Source organism: Polypterus senegalus, chromosome 3 (assembly GCF_016835505.1).
Source record: "Polypterus senegalus isolate Bchr_013 chromosome 3, ASM1683550v1, whole genome shotgun sequence".
Taxonomy (NCBI): domain Eukaryota; kingdom Metazoa; phylum Chordata; class Cladistia; order Polypteriformes; family Polypteridae; genus Polypterus; species Polypterus senegalus.
In genome coordinates, this window is record NC_053156.1 from 188,538,364 (window position 1) to 188,561,229 (window position 22,866).

At 39.4% G+C, this 22,866-nt stretch overlaps 1 protein-coding gene across 1 annotated transcript; it reads right to left on the reverse strand.

Moving 5' to 3' along the window:
- Positions 1-815: 815 nt before the first annotated feature.
- On the reverse strand, positions 816-2,520 carry LOC120526848 (zinc finger BED domain-containing protein 4-like). The gene is made up of 2 exons (XM_039749975.1): positions 1,614-2,520; positions 816-1,450 (listed from the first exon to the last, which is right to left on the reverse strand). Exons 1-2 carry the CDS (start codon positions 2,429-2,431, stop codon positions 1,255-1,257), a joined length of 1,014 nt encoding a protein of 337 aa, XP_039605909.1. The 5' UTR covers positions 2,432-2,520; the 3' UTR covers positions 816-1,254.
- Between the last annotated feature and the right edge of the window lie 20,346 nt (positions 2,521-22,866).

Genomic DNA, 22,866 nt, shown 5'->3' on the forward strand with positions numbered 1-22,866 from the left:
TCAGTGAAATAACTTTGCAAAATAATATGATTCTATCCTGGCTGTTCTTTTTCCCATTATTGTCTGATTCTGAATCTGATTTGAACTTTCTTAAACAGGAGGTAATTGAGTATTGCTTTAACACTTTTGTTTGTAGCAACTTGTTAATATTTTCCATTATGTACTATAAATATATATACAGAACTATGATAATCTAAAGTGACCTAAGTGTGTTCAAACCTTTGACTTGTAACATTATTATACTTGAAAAAATAGTATATCCACTAACCCTCCAACCCACCGGAGACAAGCCGAGAGCCCACTCTGCGAAATGCTCTGTCTGCCTAATGAAAACTCTGGAGAAGAATAACATTTGATTTTCAAAACTGAGTTGCTTTCCAATTGGCCCGTTTGAATTTGGGGCGTATCCGTCAGTGCCTCCTCTACTAGACAGGCACCGTGCTGCTCACAGTAGTGATGGGAACACCGGCTCTTTTCAAAGCTTTGGCTCTTTTGGATCGGCTCCCTTTAAAGAGCCGGCTCTTATGGCTCCTGAATGGCTCTTCGTTTAGTATCACTTGGATGCTTATATTTTAACCTAATTAAGCAATTATCAATGGTTTGTGTATAAGCAATTTCTTATTCATTGTTTTCAGAAATTATGCATTTTATGCATTTTTTCATTACAAAAAATAAACAGTTACTATTGTTTAACATTTTAATAAAAGCTTTAAATTAACATCTTAACACAAAACCACAGCAAACAAATTACATAAAGGCCAAACTCAACAACAACACAACACTATGACTTTTTGAATAAAAGTTTTTAGGCCAGGTTGGCATTCAGAAATGCCAGATGCCTCAGCTTAGATGGGCTGATGCAATTTCTCCTCTCCGTGATTATTTGTCCTGTTTTTGAGAAGACTCTTTCTGAAGGGACTGAAGTAGCGACGATGCAAAGTCTTCCTACCACTACCTTAACCTTAACCAGGGTCTTCAGCTTTTTGGATGAGGGGCTCCTCAAGATAGGCCCTCAACTCCAACATAGCATCAGCTGTGGGATTTCTCCTTGCAGTGTCTCCTGTTGCTCTTTCGTCAAAGAGCCTCCACACAGCAGAAGCTTGTGGTTCCTGTGAACACGCCCTTGCTCCAGTTTCTTCCTCTTGCCCCTTTGATGGAGGAGCAGACAGGCTGCTGGGGTTGCATCTTGCTGCTGCTGCACTTATTCTTTGAAATGCCTCATCCACAGCTCTGTTGTCATTAAATGTTACCTTTTTAAACCTGGTGTCCAGAGCAGTGGTTTCTGAAAGCACACTGTTGTACTCCATCCTCAGAAATTTTCTGTCCATGGATGAAGAAAGAGCAGTGGCCAGCTCCTTTACTTTTATCCATTGTTACACTCCGTTGATGGTGGGCTGTTACCCGCTGTAGACCCTTGCAGAGAATAAGCATTTTGGAGGCTGTGACATAGCTGAAAAAGAGAAAAAAGAAAATGTGAAAATAAGATTTTGCAATGTGATACATTGCCTTTTTTACAATTAATAAATCATTTGTCTGTAATACATAGTATTTTGCTATATACTGTAATCTTTAACTGTATAGTAGTAAAGTAAAAACAAAATTGTTCAAGGTACCTTTCTGCACTTATCTCCACAGTCACCTCCTCAAAGTGCTCCAGAATGATGCAGACCTCTTTCACTCTGTCCCATTCCTCTTGACTTAAAGTTTCAACAGGAGCATTGATTGCAGCCAGGGTGGAGATGATGGAATCTTTTGATTCGAGGATGCGTTTCAACGTATAAAATGTTGAGTTCCATCCTGTAGCACACTCTTGTTTGGGCCTTAGCTCTGGCATCCCCATCTGGCGTTGCATAGACTTCAGCTTCTCTGTGGCAATTGTGCTTTCATGGAAAAACTCTACAATAGCCTTTACCTTGTCCACAGTTTGTTTCACCACCTTCAGCGCATCTTGAACTATCAGGTTTATTGTGTGTGCAAGGCATGGGTTGTGAGTCCACTGCAAATTTTGTATGGCTTTTGTTATGTTTGCTGCATCATCAGTAACACAGCACACCACTTTGTCATTTACTTGCCATTCTTGAGCCACTCTTAGTAGCTCCTCTGCTAGGTTTTCTGTGTTATGTCTCTCAGCACACTCAAAACAGTCAAGAAGGCAGGATGTCATCTTAAAGTTTTCAGTAAAGTGACAAGTGACAGACATGTATGAGCATGTTGTTCTGGATGTCCAGCAGTCAGTTGTAAGGCAAACTGCTGAAGCTTTTTTGACTCTGTCTTGCCATAATGGACGTTCCTTGTTATATAGGTGTGGTATAATTGTTTGGGACAAAGTTTTTCTGCTAGGGAGAACATACATGGGGTTTAAGGCATGTACAAAAGTTGTAAATCCTCTGTTCTCCACAATGGAAAATGGTTGAAAGTCGCTAGGTATCATTTTAGCCAGCTCCTCATCGACATTTGTTTGTCTGGCGTCATTTGTTTTTTGAACTGAAGACCGTGTTATACCTGCAGTTTTCGGTAAGAGATAGATACTTTATTAATCCCAAGGGGAAATTCACATAATCCAGCAGCAGTATACTGATACAAAGAAACAATATTAAATTGACAGTGGATGCTGCAGCAGAAGTACTTGGCTCTTTTCCAGGGTCAGTGGATGGCAGGAGAGCGGGCACGCTCCAATTGCACGGATGGGTGGGTGGTTCTTATACGTCTGTGCAGGTCTGTTGTTGACCCTGCTCTAACGGATATTTTCATATTACAAATTCTGCACTTAGCTTTGCAGTCTCCAATATCCTCGTGTGTCGCAGCGACAGCTTTGTGTACCTGGCCTATACCAACACTCGCTGTCTTCGGAGCGTCTGCCCCTCTTCCTTCTTTCACATAATGGTACGATCCTAGTCCGATGTGTCGTTCGTGAACGAGCGCACGTAAAAAAAGATTGCAAGTACAAGTGTTGCATTTTGAGGGGAAATTTATTTTGAGCGTACAAAAGCTGAATTTGAGTGAACAAAATTCATTGCTGCGTGCAAAAAATGTATTTCAGTGTTTGCACTTATCCATATACACACACACAATAGCACCCCTCTCGCTCAGTTTTTTTCATTTGCGCTTGCTCACAATGTGTTGCTTGCGCTCACAACATTCTCTGCTGCAAGCGCTCAACTCTCTGTACACCGTTATAAGTGTGCCACAAAACCAACCAATCACAGACTTGGTTTCAAAAATTCTGATTGGCTCTTACGGTCTCAATCAGCTCGCTAGCTGCATTCCAGAAACAGTCGAAATGTAGCTAAATCCAGCTAAACCCTAATTAAACCCCAATTTGCGGATAATATCTTTAATTATTTTATTTTAAAATTGGGGTTTAATTGAGTTTAGCTGGATTTAGCTACATTTCGACTGTTTCCGGAATGCAGAAGCATAGCGAGCTGATTGGAGACCGTAAGAGCCAATCAGAATTTTTGAAACCAAGTCTGTGATTGGTTGGTTTTGTGGCACACTTATAACGGTGTACAGAGAGTTGAGCGCTGGCAGCAGAGAATGTTGTGAGCGCAAGCAACACATTGCGAGCAAGCGCAAAATGAAAAAACTGAGCGAGAGGGGTGCTAGCCGGCATTATGAGCCAATGTTCTGTGTGCCCATATGAATAAAGTCCCGCCCATACCAAATGGATTTTCAGCAGAGCTGATCACTAGCGGCTGCAGCTTCGGCTCTGCTCGACGGACATCGGCTCCTCTCGTTGGCTTTAAAGCATCGGCTCTTAGAGCCGGCTCGTTCGCGAACGACACATCACTAGCTCACAGTTCACTTCGCTGCACGTTTTGAACCTGTTGACCGCATTCTTTAATTAAAATAGCGTATACGTCCCATTCTTCTTTTATTTTCTGGTTAGTAACACCAAAGGCTATGCATAGGTGGCTTATTAAAAAACAGACATCTTCAACCTCTATCCCTCCGCAAGCTGCTGGCTCCACAGTTGAGCCCAGCACCACTGCTACCAACACGGAGCACAGCACACCCACGTCGGGAACTGAAACTCCAAAAGATACAGATAATCTTACACAATCCTCCAAACCTCTGCCTTTAATAATATATATATATAGTCCGGTCTGCCTGATTTAAATATGGATAGCCCAGCCCAAAGCATTTTAATTAATTATCCCAAGCGTGCATTCGGAAAGACACTCGAGATGTTTTAGTGCAAGCTGGTATCAGTCTCGACCATGGCTAGAATATTCTGTTGTCCGTGATGCCAGCTTTTGCTTTGCCTGCCGCAAATTTAGTGTTTCCAATTCAGGCCGCGAGGACATATTCACCAAACATGGCTACACTAATTGGGGAAAAAAGCACTAGAAAAAGACGGTGTCGGCTTCCACAAACACGCGTCTAGTATCCCGCACGTCAGAGCCATGTCTGCATGGCAAGAGTATCGGCGCCGGGCAGAGAAGGGTGAAAGCATATTTCAACTACTGGGTCCAACCCAGATAGAAATGAATAGATATTATGTGAAAAGCATTGGGGGGGCCGTTCAGTTCCTTGCAGTCAATGAATTGGCTCTGCGTGGACACAATCACGAAGGTGGGGAGGAGGGTCTTTTCCTTAAGTTCTTTTGATTACACAATCAAAAAAGATGCCAAACTTGCAGAAATTGTAAAATACATCCCAGACAACACAAAATACACATGCAATATAATTCAGAATGAAATAATTGAGACTCTTGCCAAAATGGTGGTAAAAGATATCAGGACCAAAAAAATGAATAAGCTGACTCTCCTGGGGACTCATGTATAAACGGTGTGTACGCACAGAAATGTTGTACGTTCAAATCGCGATGTATAAACCTACACTTGGCGTAAAGCCACACGCACTTTTTAAAGGTACCTCATAGCCTGTCGTACGCAAGTTCTCCGCTCGGTTTTGCAGACTGGCGACAGCCAGCGTCAAAGCAGTGCTACTGTTGCTGTGTAGCTAACATATTCTTAGATCCAAATCCACGACAGCAGCTTTATCAAATACACTGAAATTAACCGTATATCTATACTAATAAAAGGCAAAGCCCTCACTGACTGACTCACTCACTCACTGACTCATCACTAATTCTCCAAGTTCCTGTGTAGGTAGAAGGCTGAAATTTGGCAGGCTCATTCCTTACAGCTTCCTTACAAAAGTTGGGCAGGTTTCATTTCGAAATTCTACGTAATGGTCATAACTGGAAGCTATTTTTCTCCATTTACTGTAATGGAGTTGAGCTCAAAAGCCGTGGGGGCGGAGTTTCGTGTGACATCATCACGCCTCTCACGTAATCAAGTGAACTGACTGTCAACGCAGTGTGTAGAAAACCAGGAAGAGCTCAAAAAAGCGCTGAAGAAAACATGCATTATATAATTGAGAAGGCAGCGAAAAAATAAGAAGCGAGCGAGAGACATATACAACCATATTCATGAGTGCTGCTACTTCGGAAACAAAGCAAGGTGTAAACCTAAATTTAAATTAAGTTCATAGACAGGCTGCCGCTGGCGTTTGTCATGCCCACGGGTAATGCGGGATCCAACTTTAATGTGAGGACGCAGGATATAAACGAGAGTTTTGATCACTTTGTAACTAAGTTAAAATTGCACGTGAAGGGCTGTGCTTATGCAAATTCCGAGAGACTGTGTTTGTGGGGGATTGACAGTTAAGGCGGGTGGGGGAGTCACGTCATCATCTCCCCTCCCATTCACCTCATTTCGCTCTGAGCTGAGCTCTGCACCTAACGCAGGCAGTGTTATGGAAGCAACTTTGTGGCGCTGCCACCAAATACTCACAGAAAAATCCACAAGTTAATACACACGCTGTCTCTAGAGTTTCTCCACACTGAATCCTCCAGGCACTGCTTACAAAAGGTTACATTGACAATCGTGTTACGTTATTTTTAAAATGTTTCCATTTCTTAGCACAAGTACAGCTGAGAAGCTTCGATGCATGTGCTCCATAACGTGTTAAAAAATCACGCATTTAATCACACTTTGCAATACAAGCAAAGGGGAACTTCTGTCAATGCATGATTTCATGGTACACCGATTACATTGATCAGCGCTTCCTGATTCATTTTACCCTCGCACACCCTTTGTTTGAGAAGAAGTATAAAAAATATGAAGTTAAAACAGAAAAACAGATCACCAATTAAAGCTTTATGAATAATCGATTCGCCATCAATAATTGTTTTGGTAAAGCCATACTAAGTGTATTCATTAGATGAACGGTAAAAAAGTAAGAGCGAGGAGAGGGTGACTTATTGCCTTATAGCCCACAATAGCACGCGGGCTTGATGTAGTGCGCGTCAACTCGATCTGATTTGCGCGATCACATTTGAAAAAATATTATCTTTTCAAGTTTTATTTAGTCCATATGTGTCAAACTCAAGGCCTTCGGGCCACATCCAGCCCGGCATGTAATTATATCCGGCCTGCGAGATCATTTTATATATTATTGTTATTAACGGCCCGGGGATATGAAGCGCTGGTAACACAATAAACTACAGATCCCATAATGCAGTGCTTCAGCTGCCTTGCCGAAATCTTACTGCGTTAATCAAGTCTAGCTTATGATGCTGCAAGTTATTGCAAAGCTAGCCGACATGATGCCAAAGAGAAAAGGTGATTCTGAACATAGAGCCTTTAAAAACCGATGGGAGGCTGAGTATATGTTCACTGACATTGCTGGTAAACCCATGTGTCTCATTTGTGGAGCTAATGTGGCTGTAATTACAGAATTTAATCTAAGACGGCACTATGAGACAAAACATCAGGGTAACCTGAAAGACCTGAATGCAATGCAGAAGATACAAAAAGCAGAAGAGTTAAAGAAGAATCTGACACTTCAGCAGACTTTTTTACCCGTGCAAAATCACAAAGTGATTTCAAGTGAAGCTACTTTTATGGGAGACACAAATGCACCAGTGCAACTTGCCCCAGTTTCCCTGTTGCCAAGTAATGTTGAACCAAATGGGCATTACGGTGTTCCCAAATATGCACTTTTCTGGTAAAGTTCGCATGGCGCTTTGGTGACTGAAGAACAAAAAAAGAATTTTGAGTTGTTTCGCAACCCATTTGCCGTCGATGTGGAAACTGCTCTTGTGCAAATTCAGATGGAGGTGATTGAGCTGCAGTGTAATGGCACACTGAAGGCAAAGTACGATACTGCACGGCCTGCACAGTTTATTCACTCCATTCCTGCACAAATGCTCCAGCTCCGTCTACATGTGGCTCGAACCTTGTGCATGTTTGGTACCACATATCTGTGTGAGAAGCTCTTCTCAGTGATGAAGACTAACCAAACAGCACACAGGAGTCGCCTCACTGATGAGCTCCTGCAGTCCATCCTGAGAATCTCCACAACACAGAACCTCACACCAAACACAAACGAACTTGTTGCCAAAAAAAGATGCCAGGCTTCCAGCTCTGAAAAAATGACATATGAGCAAAGACAACTGAATGATTTGATTTGTTATTGCTGAAAAGAACACATTTTATTTATATTTCCAGGTTTTTTTATGCAGCATGTTCATATTTGAATTTGTATAATTTTGACAGTATATATTTTTATGGAAAGCAAAATCTTTTGGGATATTTAAAATTTAAGTTTATTTTTTATATAAAATTACATAAGAGTAAAGAAATTTGAATGCTTGTTCTTTTAACTTTTACTTTATTTCTAACTTGTATAATTTAGACAGGATATATTTTTATGGAGAGCAAAATATTATAAGTTATTTAAGGTTTGAGTTGATTTATTCCGGAATAATATTCCTGTCTGTTTTTATTCATATTTATGTTCAAAAAAGTTAAGTTTTAAAAGTTTTAAAAGTTTAGTTTTAGTATGTTCAATAAATGTTTATCCTGTTCGGCCCGCGACCTAAAGTGTGTTTTGGATTTTGGACACTGTGCAATTGAGTTTGACACCCCTGATTTAGTCGACACAAATATCTTTGTTTGGAATGTAAGGCTTAATTTACTCTTTACATTTGTATGGTGAAGAAAAATGTATGCAATGATGCCTACATTTAACTTACATTCCTACCAAAGATATTTCTGTCGACTAAATAAAAATTCCTTCTATTTAAAATTTAAATAGAACTTGAACAGATATGATAGTTCATAATATCCACACAGACTTGCACGTAAGAGCGTGAGTCATACGTTTTAACAAACAGCGTATTGCACTGATACGAAATAGCCTGCCCATTTAATTATTTAGGAATGGATAGATAAATTAAGATTTTGTACAAATAATGTTTTTCATTTTTCTTCCTTGATGGATTCTGCCACCCGCAGCAACAGTTGCTCGCACCCCAAAGAGTGTATATATATATATATATATATATATATATATATATATATGTATATATATATGTATATATGTGTGTGTGTGTGTGTATATATTTATATATTTAGATATGTATGTATATGTATATATGTATATATATGTGGATGTATATATATGTGTGTGTGTATATATATGTGTATATGTATATATGTATGGATATGTATATATATATATATATATATATATGTTTATATGTGTGTGTGTATATATAATATATATATATATGCCAGCAACACTCATGACAATCACAACACAATTACATTGTCAATCATGTTACGTTATTATTAAAATGTTTCCTTTTCTTTTTCATTACTTCTTTAACACACTACTTCTCCGCTGCGAAGCGCGGGTATTTTGCTAGTCGTTAACAAATTTAAGGCACCTGGTTGTAATCAACCTGTAACAATATAATGGTGCACAGAATGGCCAAACTATTCCACTGGCATGACTGCTTTAGCATGACCTTGCAAATGGAAGGATTAGAAGAGAACGCGTATTCCGAGATCATACTGATTTCTTGGCACATGATGATGACTGGCTCCTAAGTCGGTTTAGATTTCCAAGAGCGATCCTCTTGGAGCTGTGTGCTGAACTGGCGAGGGCTTTACAAAGGCAGACTTTGAGGAATTGTGCTCTCCCTGTTCCTATGCAAGTGTTGTCCACTCTCGGGTTTTTAGCCACAGGAGCTTTTCAGCGTGAACTGGCTGACAGATCCGGTATTTCTCAGTCATCACTGAGTCGTGCCATGCCAGCTGTATGGTATGGTATTATCCGCTTGTCAAGCAGATATATAAGATTTCCGTAGACTACGGTAGAAGAGGCAAACATCAAAGCGCAATTTGCAGCAATGTCCGGTTTTCCCAATGTATCGCGGAGCGGTTGACAGCACACACATTGCTATAAAGGCACATTCACAGAATGAATTTGTTTATGTAAATAGAAAGCATTTTCACTCTATTAATGTACAAATCATCAGTGATGCGAAAATGTGCCTCACTAATGTTGTTGCGAGATGGCCTGGCTCAACTCATGATTCATTCATCCTGAGACATAGTAGTGTGGGGAACAAACTTGAAAATGGTGCTGTTCGTGATGGCTGGCTTCCCGGTAAGATAAGACATTTGTTACCTTTTTTGTTACAATTGTACGTTCTCTGTACGATGTAACCATATGACTCGATTATTCAGGTGACAGTGGGTACCCGCTGAAGACGTGGCTCCTCACCCCTCTCGCCAACCCACTGACTGAACAAGAGCGACGTTATACTGACCTTCACTCTCGGGCTCGGGCGGTGGTAGAACGTACTATAGGGCAGCTTAAGGGCCGTTGGCGCTGCCTGAATAAGACTGGTGGAATGCTGCTCTATAGTCCACAGAAAGTGTGTCGCATCGTGCAAGCATGTAGTACAGTATTTTTCATAATATGGCACTCATTCGTAACTTGCCGGTACCTGATGAGATGCGGTGTGATTAACATGACCCTGGACCACCAAATGATCAGCCACATCGGACAGCATTACAATGTCGAATGACTGTAATAACAGAATGTAAAAACAGGTAAGAAGATGCATCATTTATTTTTTTCACAAATTCATTTAATTTTTGGTTAATGTCACACAATAGTGCCTTGATATTTCGTAGTTCATTGGCTACATCCCGTTGTGCGTTGGCCACATCTCTTACCGAACCCACCAATGTATTTTGAGATTCTAGAACTGCATCAGTCAGCACACGGCCAGATGATCGCCCACCAGTTTCCGAGGAAGGGGTGTGTGAACAGCCAGCACCCGAAGATGTGGTCGGCACAGAAGCAGCACCATCATCGCCCGGAACCATGTCCTCCGCACTGGGGTCAACTTTTGTACTATTGTCTAGAACTAAATAAACAGTAATTAATACCTGATTGTTTGTCTTATTACTCATGCAAATTATTTACACGAGTATGGATCATGGTAATCAAAAAAGAAATAAAAACTCACCGGCACCTGCGGTGATCTCAGAATCTCCCTCCCCCCATGGTAAAATGCGGACAATGAGTGTGTCGCCAATGCTTGCTGCAACTCGCTGCCCAAACGGCGTGAGCTCCGTGAGTTCAGTACCTCCTCCAGTGGAGCTAACATGCAGACCACATCTTTTTTTAATTCGGTCACAGTACAATTTTCTGCTCCAGCACTCTTGACTGCGTCCGCCACGCTATGCCACTCCATCAATTTTCTTTTGTTGTTAATGCCAATTCCTAAGTTACCAAATAAAACATTTTCCCTGGCCTCTATTTCAGCTAGCAGGACCTCCATTTCACATTTGCTGAAGTTTTTTGTTTTTTTTTTTTCGTGCTCAGCCAGCGCTGAAGGTAAAGGGCTATTTAATATTGATTTGCATATTCAAATAGGCGTGATTCTGGGAGGGGTTGGGGGTGGGGCAGTAGGCGCGTGCACGTGCGTTAATTTCCACGCTGAGCGGGATTTATGTAGCGGAAGAACGCGGAAGTTGGCGAACGCACAGATTCCTGCATCTGGATTTTTCTGTGCGTAAGCACATTTCGGCTTTTGTGCTTACGTCATGTTATAGTGCGAATTCTACGCACGCCGTTATGCATGATGCCCCTGGACTTTGCATTAAAAGTGATGATACCAGGGATCGCTGTCACATTGAGAATTTGTCTGTAGTGATTAGATTTGTCCAGAACTCTAGCCCTGAAGAACACCTGATTGGCTTAATTGAACTGAATCAGCTTGATGGTGAATATATTTGTAACCAAATTCTGTCACATCTCTCTGAGCTAGGTTACAGCCCAGACAATTTAGTGTGTCAGTGTTTTGATGGTGCTTCTGTCATGTCTGGGGCAAGGGGTGGTGTCCAGGCTTTGTTACAAAACAAAGTTGGTAAGTGCATTCCATACAGTCATGGCCGAAATTATCGGCACCCCTGGAATTTTCCCAGAAAATGCACCATTTCTCCCAGACAATTGTTGCAGTTACAAATTTTTTGGTATACACATGCTTATTTCCTTTATGTGCATTGGAACAACACAAACAAACAGAGAAAAAAAAGGTAAATCTGACATCATGTCACACAGAAGTCCAAAAATGGGCCAGACAAAGTAATTGGCACCTTTTCAAAATTCTGGGTAAATCGTTTTATTTCAAGCATATGATGCTCGTTTGAACTCGCCTGTGGCAAGAAACAGGTGCTGGCAATATAGCAATCACACCTGAAGCCAGTTAAAATGGAGAAAAGTTGACTAAACCTTTCTTTTGTGTGTCTGAGTGTGCCACATTAAGCATGGAGAACAGAAAGAAGAGCAGAGAATTGTCTAAGGACTTGAGAACAAAAATTGTGGAAAAATATCAACAATCTCAAGGCTACAAGTCCATCTCCAGAGATCTTCATGTCCACTGTGCGCAACATAATCAAGAAGTTCACAACACGTGGCACTGTAGGTAATCTTCCTGGATGTGGACGGAAGAGAAAAATTGATAAAAGACTGCAACGAAGGATAGTTCAAATGGTGAATAAACAGCCCCAATCAACTCCAAAACATATTCAAGCTGTTCTGCAGACTCAGGGTGCAACAGTGTCAGCTTGAACTATCTGTCGACATCTGAACAAAATGAAACACTATGGTAGGAGAGCCAGGAGGACACCACTGCTGACACAGAAACATAAAAAAGCCAGACTGGATTTTGGCTAAATGTACTTGAGGCAGCAAGTCCTTCTGGGCAAATGTCTTGAGGACAGATGAGACAAAGGTAGAGCTTTTTGGTAAAGCTCATCATTCTACTGTTTACAGAAAACTGAATGAGGCCTATGAAGAAAAGAACACAGTACCTACAGTCAAACATGGTGGAGGTTCTAAGATGTTTTGGGGATGTTTTGCTGCCAAGAGGTCATGGGTATTCCAGCAGGACAATGACCCCAAACATACCTGTAAAAGCACCTAGAAATGGTTGAAGACAAAGCGCTGGAGAGTTCTGAAGTGGCCAGCAATGAGTCCGGATCTAAATTCGATTGAACACTTATGGAGAGATCTCAAAATTGCTGTTGGGAGAAGGCGCCCTTCAAATCTGAGAGACCTTGAGCAGTCTGCAAAAGAAGAGTGGTCGGAAATTCCAGTTGAGAGGTGTAACAAGCTTGTTGATGGTTATAGGAAGTGCTTGATTTCAGTTATTTTTTCCAAAGGGCGTGCAACCAAATATTAAGTTGAGGGTGCCAATAATTGCTGAGTTTTGTGTGAAATGATGTCAGATTTGGCTTTTTTTCTGTTTTTTTTGTGTTGTTCCAATGCACATAAAGGAAATAAACATGTGTATACCATAACATTTGTAACTTCAAAAATTTTCTGGGAAAATTCCAGGGGTGCCGATAATTTTGACCATGACTGTATGTACACTGCTACAACCACCAGCTCCATTTAGCAGTGATACATGCAATGGAATCAGAACCTGGCTAAAAAGTTCTTTGACTGGTCAAATTCATTGAACACATTTTGTCACAGACATTATGTTTCACACACATACAATACACCAACACTGAAAAGACTTCTAGAAATACGATGGACAGTCATTATAATGTCACAAAGTCCATTGTCAACAATGAGGAAGCTATAAGGGGGCTTCTCTCAGAGGTAGCAGAGGCTGACACTGCCCCTTTTGACATTTGCATAGAGGCATGTGGTCTTTTGACCCAATTAAAAAAGCAGAATTTCTTCAATACAGGAAAATTCCTCCTTCATGTGCATGGTGTGCTGAAACCAGCCAATGCAATTCTGAAGGAAATGAGATGCGACTCATTCTGGGAGGAGCATTTCTCTCTGTGTGAAAGTAGGCCTACCAATTCGCTCAAAAGGAAACAGAAAGTTAATTCACAGCTTGATGATAGTATTGTCATGTCTACGCTTGGGCATGGTGACTCTGAACTCCTAATCAGACTTTTAAAAAGGCTTTGTTCAGCATTCTTGATAGAGCTATTGTGGAAATGGAGACTAGATTCTCGTAGAGAAATGTTGAATTATTGAGGGCCACATCGCTTCTCCTGCCAAAATCTGAATTATTTCTTGATCATTCTCTCCTGAAACCACTTCAGGCACTTGCAGGCACAGAGCAAAACAGCATGAGCTTGCAAAATGAAATTGTTGTGGCAAAAGCAATGTTGATCAATAAACTGCCAGCTGATGCTAATCTCTCTGAAGCATGCAAATCGATTCAGCAGTACAAAAGAGGCCTTCCCTATGTTGCATTTTCTATATGTCACAGCACTCATCATTGGTGTGTCTTCAGCTGCATGCGAAAGCTCTTTCTCTACTTTGAACCGCATCCTTACTCCACTCCGCCGAACAATGCTGCATTCAATGAAGAGAAATTTAGTCATTCTGGCACATGAGGAAAACATCACAGAAAATCTAGACATGAATGAATATATTTCAGAATTTGTCAAGAGTAACCGCAGACTGGTCCTGTAGATAATATCCAGGTTAAAAACTGGAAACTGATATCCTATGGCCTCCCTAATGACTATAATGAGCCACGTTTCTGTTCTTGCTATCATATGTTGTATACATTTGACTTTATTGATATTTACCTTGTAGATGTAATTCTTTATTTGTTCACACAAAATAATACAAGTTCCATTGCCTGTTAATTTTATTAAACAATAGGTTATGTTATATGCCACAATGTTTGCTTTTATATGTTATATAAAACTATGTTGTTGTTATTATCTGAGCCCCCTACAAAAATGGAGATGGATGGATGGGTATTTTTTGCCCCCCCAGACAAGCCAAATACCCACCCACACATGATGTTCTGGTCCCACCTCTGATATCCAGTATTAACTGTGTTTGTCTTAGAGACTTATGCAAACACGAAGCTTTCTGTGGAATATCTCCTTATATTGGCTCAATCTCTCTTCATTGTTTTTATGAAATACATTTTGGTATCTGAAATACCAGGTTACTCACTGGTTTTGCTTCTAATTAACTAGCAAATACGTTATATACAGGACAAATGGTGAATGATGTTCCGGCAATTATAAGTACTTAATCGTTTTCACTAATATCTGAATATGATCTGTTACACTTAACTATGGTCAATTACATATAATAACAATTTATTATAAAAAATAGACTGCTGAATATGTTGATTTACTATTCAGAATCGAATATTCCGAGAAGCCTTGTAACAATACGTTCTGTCTGTTGTTTAACTGTTAATACTTCCTTAGAGCACTTAGTATTTATTGCACGACACCTGAAACTTGATTCAACTAACATCTTTATTACACTCTGTACACTTCGTACCCTAGCAGTAAAGTGTTATGTTATCTAATATTAAAGCTTGCAACAAACTTACTTCCATTTTGATTTCCATCTCAAACTCTGTCTTGTTCTTCTTTGCTCAAAAAAACTTTCACAAAGATTTATTGAAAGTCCACCATTCCTTTGAGCTCCGACAAAAACAATGATGGCCGTGTGAAAAACTGACATCAGAGGGTGTTCCGTTTCATTAACATCCGGACTGGAAGTTGTGATATCACCATCTGTGAATGGGATCAGGAGATGTTAAATTGAGTGTGAAGATAACTTGAATTATCAGTGTGTCTCTGCTGTCAGTGGTCACAAGGGATGCAGTGTTGAGGTGTAGCTTGAAGATGAGGTTGTTTTCTAGAAGGTGGTCTGAGCATAGCATGGTGGATGGACCAGATAATTATATAGTCCAGGAGGTGCCAGTTCTGTGATTGAGAATGCATCCATGTTGTCTGATTTCTCACGAAGGTAAAACATTTTGTTGGTAATCGACAGTTGGTTCTTTGTGCAGATGAATGAAGATGAACATTCATGTGTTTCCTGATTACATCATTCCAGACATTGGAGCTTGTTTCAACTTATCATGTGTTGAGGTCTCCTCCAAGTAAGGTAATATTTTCTAAGGCAGGAACATTACAACGTTCATTTCCCTTGACAAAGCAGTCAGAGTCCAGCAAAGAAGCATATGTGCCAATGGTTGTCCTGTGGGAACCTTTCGTTAGTAGAACACTAAGGGTCATTAAGGAGTGTCTGGGATTTTCGGGAGGAGTTTGTTCTTGAAAGCAAGATTAATGCTGTGGATCTGCATCGCTGACTAGACAGTCTTTCCAGAAGAATGTATAACTGGCTGTGGTTGCACCCTCAATGTAGAAGGATCCATCACTGCAAGTGTCCACCCTATAGCATTGGAGGTCTTGGGTTACAAGGACTGTTCTCTGGGATGGTCAGGCAGTAGTGCTCAAATCCATTAGTGTGCAGACATTCCATGAAGCAAGGATGAAAAATGTAACTTTTTCAACCGCATATAGAGTGGTGACTTGCCAGGTGTGATTGCCTGGCTGAGTACAGATGAGATGTTTAGGATGCCTTTTATTGTTCACTACCTGCCAGGGGTAAGCAGTGCTAACCTGTGGAGGGTGGGAGAAGCTTACTAGTCACCCGGGCAGGATGTATATGAGGCATTTTTCCTGGGTATGCATCTAAACTGCCATCACATCAACCTCACCTTACATATGTATTCCATACTAAGAACATGCACCATCTTTCAATGGTAGTTCTGCTTTGCTACTGCCCGTCGCTTGGACCTTTGCAGGAAAAAGGATGATTAGGTGGGTGGATGAAAGGAAGTGCCTGCACAAAGGAGTTGTTAATATCAGTGGTAGTGAGGGTGCCTTGGAGAGGGAGGCAACTGTATTTCAAAGTAAAATGAAGTGTTATTGCAGTATTATTCAAAGAGAATGTAGAATAAATAAGGCTGGGTGTACCTCTCAGTCATAATAGAACATATGAGGCAGGGCTTACCTCACCGTCATATGTGTGGATACAGCTGTTGGTAAAACCACTTTTTATGGAGCTGTGTGGAAACATGAGTGTATATATGTATTGATCATAATAGGGTCACTGTTATGGATACTTGAACAACTGCTGGAATACAGACATGGAAAAGTACCTGGTTTTAATGACTGTACAATATTAGAAGGGGGGCACGTAGAAAACTGTCTAGAGATAGTTTATTACAACGTCCCTAATATTCTGAGAGAGAGAGGTTAGGAGCACACACTGATACAGTGGATTGCTGCACCCACCACATGACAAACCAACTCAGGATCCCAGATTAGGACCCGAGTGCAGCCATGCAGTGGGTGACACCTTGGCACCACACTAGTTCAGATGGAATGGAACAGTATGGCTGGAATGCCAATTCTGCCACCAACCCCCAGGTTTTCCCCCTAATATTATGTTCTTGAGAAAATGCAAATTAGTAGATGTTCTTAAAATTGGATTAATGTTGCTATACTTTAATATAGTGGAGGACATTAGCCTGTATTGAAAACGTATTACAAAGAAGTCTGTTGGTTTTCGTTTTTTGTTGTGCAGTGAAAACAAGATCCCTGTTTATAAATAATGCATATTTATATGCATTGTAAATGCTTGTCTTGGGCTAACCCAGCTGTTAAAAGTATGCTTTCATTTAGCCAGACTAATAAAATCCTATTGATCTGAACAGATATGGTGTAACCTAAAGAACTGCGAGATCTAGGATGAAAGCTAGACCCGTACAATAAAGTATTGTGAACAGTGGGGTGTCTAAATAGTGAGAATTTAAATGAATTAATTCTAGCAGTGGTATTGAAAAATTTAAGTGAAAATGACATTTGTATCACAATTGTTGATATTTACTGATTATGTAATTTGAGATGAGAGAATTTAGTATAATCAAATCAATTTTGTTAGAGAAGGGTCTGGCTGTCCGATGAAAGAGGGACTGAAGGAATTGGGTCAAAATCTGATATTTTTCGAACTTTATACTCTGAAGCCATTCGCATGACATGCCTATAATGATCATAAACAGCTTGTGCTGAACTCGGCACTTATTTTTTTAGCACATTTTCAGCTGTGTAGCTTAAAGTATTTTACATGGAATCAAAGGAGTAATTACATGCAAATAAAAAGTTCCTAATAAGGTCATTTGGTTAAGATGGACAGACAAATTAGCTCCAGTTAAGCCAGAGTGGGAAAAAAGCCCAGTAACAACTGGCCATTTATATCTAACAAATATTCTCAAATAAAAAGAATGAATTATTTAGGCTGCGTTTTAGAGGATTCGATGCAGTGGGTCCCTTGGCAGGTTGGGATAACCACCTTCATTCAAATATAATAGGTGGCTACCCAGGACTTTGTTTATGTGGTAGTTGTGTAGAACATCTTTTCTGGTTCTTCTGTGGCCAAAACTGAGAAAAGTAAAGATTAATAAAGATTGCAGATTAATTGAAGAGTATTGTATTGAGAATTCTATTCATCTCTAGTTTATTAAGGGTAGAACCAAATTTTTAAAAGAAGGATAAATTAAAAAGTGGGGTTTTCTGAGGGGTGTGTGTGTTTGCGTATTTCTCTTGGTAAATCATTCCAGATTTTTGGGGCATAACTGCAAAAGGCTGCCTTACCACTTTTATTCTTGTCTCTTGGAATAATAAGTAGACTGCTATTAGAAGATCTGAGCATACGACTTGGAATGTAGGGGGATAGAAACTCAAATATAAGATGGTGCAAGATTAAACCTAGATAAAGATATATAGAGAGATCTATACACGAGGACAAGAGCTGTGCCAATGGAAAGTCAAAGAAACCATTATGATGTTGAAAAACAAGAATAAAGCAAGTAGCAACATTAATCCTTAATGATATTCCAGACAATTGATATGGGTATTCCTAAGAAGAGTGGACTCACTGGTGAGCTCAGTAATCACAAACGGCCTGTTAGTCTAAGGAAGACCTACTGATGACAGATGTTTTCTCACTATGGTAAAGAATAATCCACAAATGCCAGTCCAACAGATCAAAAGCATATGTACATATATATGTGTGTCAGATACTACTATACACAGACGATTTCAGAAACAGAAATACAGAGACCACACTGCAAGATGCTAACCACTAGTTAGCCATAAACACCGGATCGCCAGATTACAGTTTGTGAAAAAGAACGTGTGGAAAGATGAGACAAAGATGAACCTGTATAACAGTGAGGACAAGAGAAATTTTTGAGATAAAAAGGAGCTGTCAGAGATCCAAAGCATACTACCTCATCTGTTAAACAGGGGGGTCGGGTGTCATGGCTTAGGTTGTCACAGTTGCTGGCGCACTTGTCTTCATTGATTAATGTACCTGCTGATGACAGTTGCAGTAATACATTCTGAGGTGTATAGAAACATGCTCTCAAGTTTCAGTTTTTTCAAAGCGAAAAATGGAAAATTCTTGAATGGCCAAGCCACTCATTTGATTTAGCTCCAAATAAGCTTGCCTTTCATACGCTGAAACCCTTGGAACGAGCAAGAGCTGAAGATGGCTGCATTAGAGGCTTGGCAGAGCACCACCAGATAAGATACTAAGTACCTGGTGATGTCCATGAATTGCATACTTCAAGCAGTCATTGCATGCAAGGTATAAGCAACAAAGTACTAAATTTGACTGCTTTGATATACTTAACCTTGCTATGTCCTAAATATTATGGTGCCCAGAAATGATGGGACTTATTGGAAAATAAGTTGTAATTTCTACATGGTGTGACCAAAATATATGTAAATATCCTTTAAATAAAATTTGCAGTGTGCATTTTAGTCATGTCTGAATTGCTTGATTTGTAATTTTAATCTGTGGAGCAGTGGGGTAAATCAGGAAAATGTGTCCTTGTCCCAAGCTTAAAGGAGGGCACTGTATGTTTATACTGTACATACCTCTTAGTTCATTACATATGTTGAGGTATAGTTATTGCCTCTATGTATAATCCTGGTTTTACTGATAGCTGCATCAATACAATTGTTTTGAGTTAGAGGGAAACCCTGTTTCATTTATTCTGTATTTTCATTCAATTAAATTGGGAAAACACTTAATTTTCCTCATCAGAAGGTCATCCTTGTGTAAAAAAAGATGAAAAATATAAAGTAAAAAAAATGTCTTGTTTCACTTCCGTGTTTCCTTCTTATTGTCTAAATCCTGGTTGTGAAACAATTTCTTATTATTAACCGAACCACTGCAGTGTTTGAACATATTTTTTCAGGCCTAAACCTCATCTTTACTAACAAGAAGACCCACGTAATGGTCCAATCATGAGAAAAATTAATATACAGGCAATGAGTGAAAGACATTGTAAAAGAAACTGCGTACTGTACATCAGAATCACCCTGACGGTCAAATTGTTGTTTTTGACAGATAAACTAATCAGTGGAGTATGAATCTGAAAATACAATGTTAATGCAATATTCAGGGTTTAAGTATTTTTGTGTACACTGGAAATAGGCATCATGCTTAAACATGACATAATCCTTTAAAATTATATATTTACTTAAATATTTTCCAAGATGCTGATTGGTATATATTGTAATAGAATTGGATGGATGGAATTAGATAGAATTTGTTTATATTGTGATAGAAAATGGGGTGCTGTGCACTTGTGTACAACAAAACTTTACAAAAAAGTTGTAAAAACTTGACAGTATTACCCCTACGCCATATATAAAGCTGGGCTATCAAAAAGCTTTACTGGACTGCTGCAGTAAACAACTGGAGAATAAATGAGGTGAAAAAAAAAAAAAATCAGTTTTCTACAAACAATATTCAAGCTTACCTTGTCTGGATAACACAACAAATATGACTTTTTTCCACTTGCAGGAGAATAGAGTGCAAATTTTTGGCAGAATTTCAGAGCTTCTTTCCAAAAGTTGGTCCCATTTATAGCATTGTTGAGGGAGTACAGATAGAAACATAATTTGTCCCCAGGGAGAAATTTGGCATTTTACAGAATCTCTTTAAACAATTAAATACATAAATATATAAATGTATAAACACACAATACAGTTGGAAGACTGAAAGACTAAAAAGAAAGAACTTCTGACTTGACAGTCCCAGTCCCAGTGAAGCATTATGGGGGCATATTGCTGTTGGTATAAAGAACTCCCAGTAGCATTTCTGCTGAATATTTTGTCTAAAAGTTTTTAATTGTTTTTTTTTCCCCTACTTTATCCTGGAGGTTGCACAGTGCATCTCATAACTGAGTATGCCTTTTTAATTAGCATGTTTATTCTCTGGGCCTCATTTACAGTAAAGTTCTGGAGAAGGCAGTCATTATGCAGTTAAATGACCACCTCAATAAACATGCTATTCTTGATAAATTTCAGTCGGGTTTTAGAACAAATCACAGCACAGAAACGGCACTCGTTAAAGTAGTAAATGATTTGCGAGTGAATGCAGACAGAGGCCATTTATCTGTTCTCATCCTCTTAGATCTGAGTGCTGCATTTGACACCATTGATCATAACATTCTTAGAAATCACCTTAGTCAATGGGTGGGCCTCTCTGGCAGTGTCTTAAATTGGTTTGAATCCTACCTGACAGGGAGAAAATTCTTTGTGAGTTGTGGGAATTATAACTCGAAGACACATGATATCCAATATGGTGTTCCACAAGGCTCTATCCTGGGTCCGCTGTTATTCTCAATCTACATGCTTCCGTTAGGTCAGATTATCTCAGGGCACAATGTGAGCTACCACAGCTATGCTGATGACACACAGCTGTACTTATCAATAGCACCTGATGACCCCGATTCTATTGATTCACTAACGCAATGTCTGACTTGTATCTCAGAATGGATGAATAGTAACTTTCTCAAGTTAGATAAAGAGAAAACTGAAATCTTAATGATTAGCAATAATGGATACAATGAGGCTATTAGAAATAAACTGGATACATTAGGATTAAAAGTCAAGACGGAGGTAAAAAGCTTAGGGGTAATTGCTGACTGTAATCTGAATTTTAAAAAGCATATTAATCTGATCATTAGGACAGCATTTTTTCACTTAAGAAACATAAGTAAAGTTAGACCTCTTATATCACTGAAAGATGCTGAGAAATTAGTTCACGCGTTTGTTTTCAGTCGACTAGATTACTGTAACGCACTCCTCTCAGGACTACCCAAAAAAGACATAAATTGTTTGCAACGAGTGCAGAATGCAGCTGCTAGAATCCTAACTAGGAAAAGAAAATCCGAACACATTTCTCCAGTTTTAATGTCACTACACTGGTTACCTGTGTCATTCAGGATTGACTTTAAAATTCTGCTTATGGTTTATAAAGCCTTAAATAATCTCGCCCCATCTTATATATTGGAGTGTCTGACACCTTATATTCCAAATCGTAACCTCAGATCCTCAAATGAGTGTCTCCTTAGAATTCCAAGAACAAAACTTAAAAGAAGTGGTGAGGCCCTTTCTGCTGCTATGCCCCAAAAATCTGGAATAGCCTGCCAATAGGAATTCGCCAGGCTGATACAGTAGAGCAGTTCAAAACACTGCTGAAAACATATTATTTTAACATGGCCTTTCTTTTTTTTTTTATTTATTTATTAATTTTATTACAATCAATACATAGCAATCAAGTTTTTACAAAAAAAAGAATTATGCTAAGAACAGATCGATCCCCACCCTTGAGAGAGAGAGCAAGCCAAACGGTGTAAAATTTAAGGCTTTTAAAAATACCTAAATCAACAAATTCTCTGTGCTTTATAAAATCATTTCAAAATATTACTGATTAGATCCTGCCATGTTTTGAAAAAAGTCTGCACAGATCCTCTAACTGAGTATTTGATTTTTTCCAATTTTAAATAATATAACACATCAGTTTCCCACTGACTTAAAAGAGGAGAGTTTGGGTTCTTCCAGTTTATCAGAATAAGTCTGCGTGCCAACAGTGTAGTGAATGCAATCACAATTTGTTTGTCTTTCTCCACTTTAAGACCCTCTGGAAGAACCCCAAACACAGCTGTTAATGGGTTAGGAGGGATTGTGAGTCCAAGACTGTCTGAGAGGTAATTAAAAATTTTTGTCCAGAATAATGTTAATTTGGAGCAGGCCCAGAACATGTGACCTAGTGAGGCTGGGGCTTTTGCAGCGTTCACAGGTTGGATCATGCCCTGGAAACATTTTGGAGAGTTTTAGTGAGACAGATGTGCTCGATATATAATTTTGAGTTGTATAATTGTATGCTTTGCATATGGAGCTTGAGTGAATTCTCTGCATTGCTACTTTCCACTCCTTTTCTGATATATTAATTGAGAGGTCATTTTCCCAGTGTCCTCTTGGATCTTTGAAAGGAAGGGATTGTAAAAGGATTTTATATATTGTAGAGATGGAGTCTAACTCCTTGAAATTGAGCAATAATTTTTCCAGCGTGGATGAGGGTGCAAGATGAGGAAAATCTGGAAGGTTCTGTTTAACAAAGTTCCTGATTTGAAGATAGTGAAAGAAATTTGTAGCTGGAATGTTAAATTTGGAATGTAATTGTTCATAGGATGCAAAGACGTTGTCTATATAAAGATCTCTAAGCAAGTTAATTCCAAATTTTTCCAGATATTAAAACTGCATATGTTTGTGAGGGTTGAAAGAGGTGGTTCTTTTGCAGGGTGCCACAGAAAGAAGCTTCTCCGTCTTAAAA